We start from the raw sequence: 7,555 nt of genomic DNA, 5'->3' as shown, positions 1-7,555 counted from the left end.
GAATCAAATAGTAAGTTCGGACCGACAACGAAAACATGTTTTCGTGGGAAAAACTGGTTTTCGCACGAAAACTTGTGTTTTTGTCCATGTAAACTCTGTCAAACGAAAACACAGTTTTCGCTGAAAACTACTTGAAAACTTAAATTCCACTAATTATAATCACTAAATTGTCACTTGATATTTGCTTACATTCCATATACAAATACAGCTGTCGCTTGATATTCTCATTTTAAGAGGATTCTCTTGCTCTTGCAAAACCTTGCACCGTGCAGAAATTGCAGAATTTTCCCTTTGGTGCAACAAACACACGCAGAAAATTATTTGCAATAGCTGTAAAATATGTCAGACCAAAACCCATGTTTATTTTCGTGTCGTCATATATCACTTGATTCTGCAATGGGTGCTCTCTTGGCCTTGCATATTTCGGTATAGGATTTTTGCATTTTGTGTCATCGTGCAATCTTGCAAGAGCAAGAGAATGGCGCTATTGATAGTTGTCAGTGAAAACTCATCGAAAACACACAATGTCGGTCCGAACGACTTAGATTCCATAACATACAAATGTGTTTTCAAAATGTTTTCAATGTCGGTCCGAATATAGTAAAAGTTTGCAATACATTTTTTTTGTTGCTATCGATAATTGAGCTATTATTTTGTTTGTGAAAAATAAATCTAAAAAGGGGAATCCCCATTTCTTTTATTTTATTCGCTATTCGTTGGTTTTCCGTCGGTTTCCTTTGGTTCTATTATTGCTGCGATTATCTTTCAAATTCAAATCAGGGTTGTTTTTGCCTTCAAGCTGCCATATGGTGTAAAATAGATATGCATAAAGAACCCCCTTTATTCTCAAATCATTCGAAATCTTACTGTGTCCATTAGACACATGTGGGTTGATATGCTACAATTTTGGTATATTGTTTATCAATTTTAAACTATTCATGTGAAACCTGTTTTAATTAGACGTTTCGGTTCTTAAAACCTAGCGGATAAAATAGATAAAATTACTTTTGGCCGAAAATAAATACTTTAGCTTTTATATGAAAATAAAGTTAAAAGTGTGTCCGCCAGACACTTGTGGGTTGTTAAGGGTTAACTGTACGAGTTATACGACGATTAATATGGATTAATCTCGTTGATTTTAATATAAATATCTCGGAAACTTAATCAAACATAGTAAGTCTACGCTAAACTATTTTTTCAAATGAAGCATATTGATTTATTGTGCAATATTTTCAAAATATAGTTTTGCTATCACGCGAAGGTATTTCCGCAGCTTTGATCCTTGCGCAAGTATAAAATCTCCGGTTACACTTGGAGTTAGTCCGTTCTTACTTTTTGGTGATATTTTTGGTATATAAGATGACGATATAATAAAATTGGTTTATAGACAGTAAAATAAAAGCAGTTTCTGCATAAATCATGATCCTTTTCTTTATTAGTCGCAACAAATAAGTATGTTAATTATATAAATGTAGAAGTGTTATTTCACGCACTTAGATATAGGTTCATTCCATCCCTCCGGATCACAAGAAATAGATCTAGACCCTTGCAGCTTGAAACCGTCTTCACAATTGAAGCCTACAATTGAGTTTATAGCAACATAATTTATAAGGGAACTGTTGTCTACCGTTAACCAATTCGTCATCTCCGGTCCAAAATAATAACAAATTAATGGTGGTTTGCAACTTTTAAAAATATCGAGATCACATGGAGAAACTATAACGAAATTAGAGTTATGGAAAAGCAATAAAAATGTAAACGATATAAAACTGTTGAGAAATCAACTCACTGCATTGCGGTAGCTTAAGACTTTGCACATGACTCCAACCGTTTGAACTACAAGTGGTCTGCTCTTCGCCTTTCAACTTTAAGCCTTCAGCACAACCGTAAACAACCTTAGTATTTAGAGCATAATTTGTAGACTCATTAAAACTGTTATCAGTTATTATCTGCTCGGATTTGAACTCGGAGTCGTAGCGCGTGCAAGTTAATGGGTATTTGCACTCGGGTAGTAAATCAGCGCTGCAGGAATGTACTGGTGGAAAAATATTATGACGAATATCTGAAATCAGATAGACTGAAGAAATAAATATAATACGTACCAATACATTTAGGCATAGTGCCATCCCATTTGCCTCCCTTACAAGTTAAAGTGTTTCTGCCATCCAACACATAACCAGAATCACAACTGAATTTTATTTCTTCCGCATCAGAAATTGATTCCTGGGAGGTGGCATTTTCGAATAAAAACCAGAACTCGGTGCCGAAACTCTCACAAATTAGTGGATAAGTGCAGTTATCCAGTATTCCTTTGTCACAAGTGTTAGAGATTCGTTCTTAAAGAAATCAAATAGGAAAATTCTGATTTACACACAAACCGTTAACAAATAAAATTGTACGACAACTTACGACATTCAGGGTCGTAAATATCGCCGTCGTATTTCCAGCCATGGTTGCTACAGGTTGCTGTTTTGGCACCATTTAGCACGTGGCCATCAGTGCAATTGAAAACCACCATAGTGTTTGTAGGAAACGTTTTAGAACTTTCCTCATAGTTATTAATTATGTCTTGCAGCCTCCCCGAATTATAATAGTAAGCAGTGCAAATCATTGGATGTTCACATTTAGGTAACAAATCGGCTCTGCATGACGGTGCTTTATATTAAGGAAGATGAGGTTGGTGAAAAGTTATTGAGTAATAGCTATCAGACGAAGTACCTACCGATACATTTAGGCATAGTGCCATTCCATTTGCCTCCCATGCAAGTTAAAGCGTTTCTGCCATCCAACACATAACCATAAGCACATCTGAATTTTATTTCTTCCGCATCAGAAATTGATTTTTGGGAGGTCGCACTTTGGATTTTTTTAAAATCCCCGAACTCGGTGTAGGATCTCTTACAAATTAGTGGATAAGTGCAGTTATCCAGTATTCCTTTGTCACAAGTGTTAGAGATTCGTTCTTAAAGAAATCAAAAAGGAAAAGTCTAATTTGCACGCAAACCGTTAACAAATAAACTTGTACGACAACTTACGACATTCAGAGTTGTAAATATCGCCGTCGTATTTCCAGCCATGGTTGTTACAGGTTGCTGTTTTGGCGCCATTTAGCACGTGACCATCAGTGCAATTGAAAACCACCATAGTGTTTGTAGGAAACGTTTTAGAACTTTCCCCATAGTTATTAATTATTTCTTGCACCCTCCCCGAATTATAATAGTAAGCAGTGCAAATCATTGGATTTTCACATTTAGGTAACAAATCGGCTCTGCATGACGGTTCTTTGTATTAAGGAAGATGAGGTTGGTGAGAAGTTATTGAGTAATAGCTATAACACGAAGTACCTACCGATACATTTAGGCATAGTGCCATTCCATTTGCCTCCCTTACAAGTTAAATAATTATTGCCTGACAAAAGATAGTCATTTTCACAACTAATAAATAGTTTTTCATTTTGGGATAATTTCTGCACGCTTCCTTTGTAGATTCTTGTATACTCTCTCATCCCAAAATAATACCGCCAACATATCAACGGATAAGTGCAGTCGTCCAATATACTATCATCACATTCACTTTTCTCTTAGAATAAATGGAAAATTATACATTACTAGATCATTCAAAGCCAGAAATGAAAACTTACTGCAAGTAGGAATACTATGACTCCATCCATCTTTTGAACATGTGATGACCTTCGCACCAACTAATTCATAACCAACTTCACAAGAAAAGTCTACAGTTAAGTCTTCAGTTAAGTCCAAGGTGGCCACGTCAGACATGTTGGCGAAGCTGAACAAAGGTCTAGGAGGTCTAGGCCACTTTTGGTTTCCTTTACAGATTAACGGAGATTGACATGGACGGATAAGTTTTAAATCACACAAGGGAACTGTTAATACAGGATTTATTTCAAAACACTCGTACGTGTAGCCAAAAATATCACAGCTTACTGCATGAAGGTGCGTCACTATTCCAGCCATTATTCAAGCAGGTTGAACGATTCATTCCATGCAGATTGTATCCATTTTCGCAGCTATATTCAAAATAGGAGCCTTCTTTCACTTTCCTCTGCCAGAGTGAATATTGGCAGCCATTTGTAAGTCCTGTTAATGAGTCAAGCATTTGACACTTAAGCGGGAACTTCGGAATTCCCAAATCCAATACATCGCAATAATTAACTGTAAAGAAGATTTGTGAATTGGGGAAAAATATTTAAAACTTTTATAAAATATTACAAAAACTTTAAACGAAAATCACTTGTGTTCAGAATTGATTACATTTCAACCGATATGTGCGAATTCTTACCACATCTAGGCATCACATTTGACCAGCCTTTCGCTGTACATTTTCTTATTTTCGAACCTTCAAGGAGATAACCGTCAGCGCATTCGAAACTAAGTTTAAAATGTTCTCTAACTACAGTATCTGCAAAATAATTCGTTATGACGTGTTTTGTACTAATGTTGGGTTCCTCATAGACACATTTCAGTGGTGGTGTGCAGCTCAATTTGAAGTCTGCGTCGCAGCATGGAACTGTAAAAAAAAAACAAAAACAATAGCAATGTTATATTTGGATTGCAGAAGCAAACTTGTAAACTTACTGCAACTTGGAATTTTATGGCTCAAGCCATTGGTTTTGCATGTTGTACGGTTGACACCTTCTAAAACATAACCGTCGGCACAGTTGAAAACTACCTCTGATCCCTCGAAGAGGGATTGTCTCGCCTGCTCAACATGTAATCTTCCAGAATCTTGGGAGCTTGATAGTAAAATCTTACAAATGAGTGGAAAATCACAACTGCGTAAAATACATTGAGTTCTGACTTCAGTGGTTGCTTTATTGGTGGTAGTATCGCTGTACCGATTTGAGAGTGTTTTAGTTATACTTCCTGGATTATTAGGGAATTTTTCGGTTGCATTTAATGTTTCAGGAATATGCGTCACTGCGCTTGTCAGTGGCGGTGAATTTATAAGGCTCTGAATACTTAAATTAGACACAATAGAATTATTAGGACTCGAACTTAAATTTACTTTGAGATTAGGAGTTTGTGTTGTCACATTTAGAGTATATAAGATGGGGTCCAAAAAGGCAAGTCGAATCGGGTACTCTCTGGCTTCTTGACCTTTATTTTCATTACTTTTCAACTGTTTTGATGGTGTACTATTTCGAATGTCAATGGGAAATGTTTGATTTTTATTAATCTGTGGAATTTTTACTTGTGTGTGTTCGAAGGGTTTCTTAAAATATTTAAACCAATCGAAATTTTCCGCTGAAGTCGTTGCAGCTGGTGAATGAACTGATGTTTTTTGTACGATCATAGTTTCATTTTCATTTATACTTGTTACATTTGTTTTTGTGTTTGTGGCCGGTGCTATAAGTGAGATATCAACTTCAGGTGTGGTTGTTAAATCTTTTTCATAATTTTCAATGGCTTCAAAATCGGTGGCAATTTCCTTCTTTCAAAGTCCTTCGTACTCATCGCTGCCATCGAAGCATTCCTTTGTTCCATTACATTTGGCTTTCATGGGTAAACACGCGCCATAATCGCATTGGAACTGATGTTGCATACACAATATCGTCTGGCACAAAGAATACAGCTCATCAGTACCGTCGTCACAGTCCTCTACGCCATTACATTTATCAGTGATGCTGATACACTGACCCGACCAACACTCCATTTGCCCGTCACTAAAAGTAACAAATGCGTGTCAAATATTTGGTCTGTAGTTTGAAAAAATCGAAAATATAAATATTAAGATCTGGTTTTATAGAATTTAAGTTTATACGTTGATGTCTTCTTAGAAAATAACTTTCCATTTGTACAAAAACACGCACTCAGCACACTCGGCTTCAGAAGCTAATTCAGATGTCTGAGGCCATAGCATACAACATTTATTCGCCATCACGATTTAATTACCGCTTAACATTAAAATTTTATGGTTAACATTTTTTACAAGAAGGTATCTCCATTACTGCAAAAGATTTAACCTTTCATAAAGCTGGACTTAAGGTTATAAGGTAATGTAATGGAGGAAAAGTAATAAATATCTTATTGGGGCGAAGGTCGCTCGTTTTAAAATTGTATGTAAGGCGATAAATACAAGTTTAAATACTAGGCTAAGTTAGTCTGGTAGACTCGTGAGCCTCGTGTAGGTCAGTTTCGGCTTGCGGTGCACCTGATAAATAGGTATCGTATCCTCGGTAAAACAAAATAAAGTTCATGCCCGCTCGCCTGATAGCCGAGTTGTCGGAAAATTAACCGTGTGATTGTTTTTTACATATTTTAGATAACTCAACATCAATATATGAACGTGTAAATAAGATTAGAAAACTTACTCAATACATTTTTTTCGATTTATTTCCTCATCTATTTCATCATTCAGTAAATCATTGCGTCGTTTGAGACACATCTCACTGTCCTCATCTGATGAATCAACACAATCGGGAATACCGTCACACACGAAATCGAGTAATATACATGCACCATAATCACAGCGAAATGAAGCAAATGAACATTGCATCCCTTTGCAAGATGCTTTCGTCTCATCGGAACCATCGCGGCAGTGCGGGATGCCATCGCACAGATTTTTTGTTGCAATACAGTCGCCGGACTTACACGCCCACTCTTTATTCTCTGCACTGCACACTTTTGCAGCAATAGCTGTATTCAGAAAATCAAATAATTTATCAATAAAAGTAATAATTGGTCAACCGAAGACCACTGATCTGATCGCAGCACTGTTTACCGCTATACGCACCACTTTTCCAACTCACACACAACGTGACGATCAGGAGCAAGAATGTTTGAAAGCTTGACATTTTCGGAAATGTAACCAGTACTTTTTGCATTTAATTCATAAATTCTTTTCTGTTTGATTATTTCTTTAGCTTGAAAAAACTTCTTTGGCCGTTGGTTCGTGGAGTACTGATTGCAAGAAAGGCATTAGAAAAGCTTTACACGCGGCTCGTTATCGGTTCGAGAGGAATTCGTAATTAACTCTTCACTGCGATTGTGTGTGGAGCGAAAATTTGTGGAGAGTAGCTACATATAATATGATAAAGAGCCTTTAAATCGCAAGAATAATTTTGAATATGAATTTATGTATGTACTTTCTGCTACGAAAAGTTGTTGTTATTAACAAAATTCAGCAATCTCATTCAAAACATGGAGTACATGTGGACTGCGTGGTTTATCAAATTTATGTAGATTGGCATTAGGGTCTTGACTTTTATTATAGTGTTGCCTTATATTGTTCAGTTGTGAACAATTAGTTGGGATATTAAAGGGTTTATCCGATAGTCTTATTTGCCAATTTGAGAGTCTTGTGTCTAGTTCAAGCTTACTAATTAGTTTAAACATAAATTAATAGTCTACAAATTTGAAAATGTCGAATTTTTTTTTCAAAATTCGATAGTTTTGATATTCAAAAATATCTCCCTAAAAGGATTTTTGAAAACTCAAATTATTTTCAAAGTTATAGCCATTTAAGTGACGTGGCAACTAGACCGGCTGAGCGAATATCGTATAACGTAAAACTTTAAACGCGTTTTTCTCAAAAC

The 7,555-nt window shown here is 36.1% G+C and overlaps 2 protein-coding genes across 2 annotated transcripts; both read right to left on the bottom strand.

Moving 5' to 3' along the window:
* Positions 1 to 1,405: 1,405 nt before the first annotated feature.
* Positions 1,406 to 5,448, bottom strand: LOC115066497 (sushi, von Willebrand factor type A, EGF and pentraxin domain-containing protein 1-like). Its single transcript, XM_049448346.1, has 11 exons — positions 4,596 to 5,448; positions 4,300 to 4,527; positions 3,945 to 4,172; positions 3,641 to 3,883; positions 3,349 to 3,579; positions 3,036 to 3,281; positions 2,723 to 2,962; positions 2,410 to 2,655; positions 2,103 to 2,336; positions 1,790 to 2,035; positions 1,406 to 1,716 (listed from the first exon to the last, which is right to left on the bottom strand). The coding sequence occupies exons 1-11, from the start codon at positions 5,311 to 5,313 to the stop codon at positions 1,481 to 1,483; spliced, it is 3,096 nt and encodes a 1,031-aa protein (XP_049304303.1). The 5' UTR covers positions 5,314 to 5,448; the 3' UTR covers positions 1,406 to 1,480.
* On the bottom strand, positions 5,441 to 7,211 carry LOC105231033 (modular serine protease-like). Its single transcript, XM_011212116.4, has 3 exons — positions 6,754 to 7,211; positions 6,332 to 6,656; positions 5,441 to 5,683 (listed from the first exon to the last, which is right to left on the bottom strand). Exons 1-3 carry the CDS (start codon positions 6,842 to 6,844, stop codon positions 5,455 to 5,457), a joined length of 645 nt encoding a protein of 214 aa, XP_011210418.3. The 5' UTR covers positions 6,845 to 7,211; the 3' UTR covers positions 5,441 to 5,454.
* Between the last annotated feature and the right edge of the window lie 344 nt (positions 7,212 to 7,555).

Source organism: Bactrocera dorsalis, chromosome 2 (assembly GCF_023373825.1).
Source record: "Bactrocera dorsalis isolate Fly_Bdor chromosome 2, ASM2337382v1, whole genome shotgun sequence".
Classification (NCBI taxonomy): Eukaryota; Metazoa; Arthropoda; class Insecta; order Diptera; family Tephritidae; genus Bactrocera; species Bactrocera dorsalis.
Note: the sequence above shows the minus strand (reverse complement) of the source record. Positions and strands in the feature narration are given on the sequence as shown.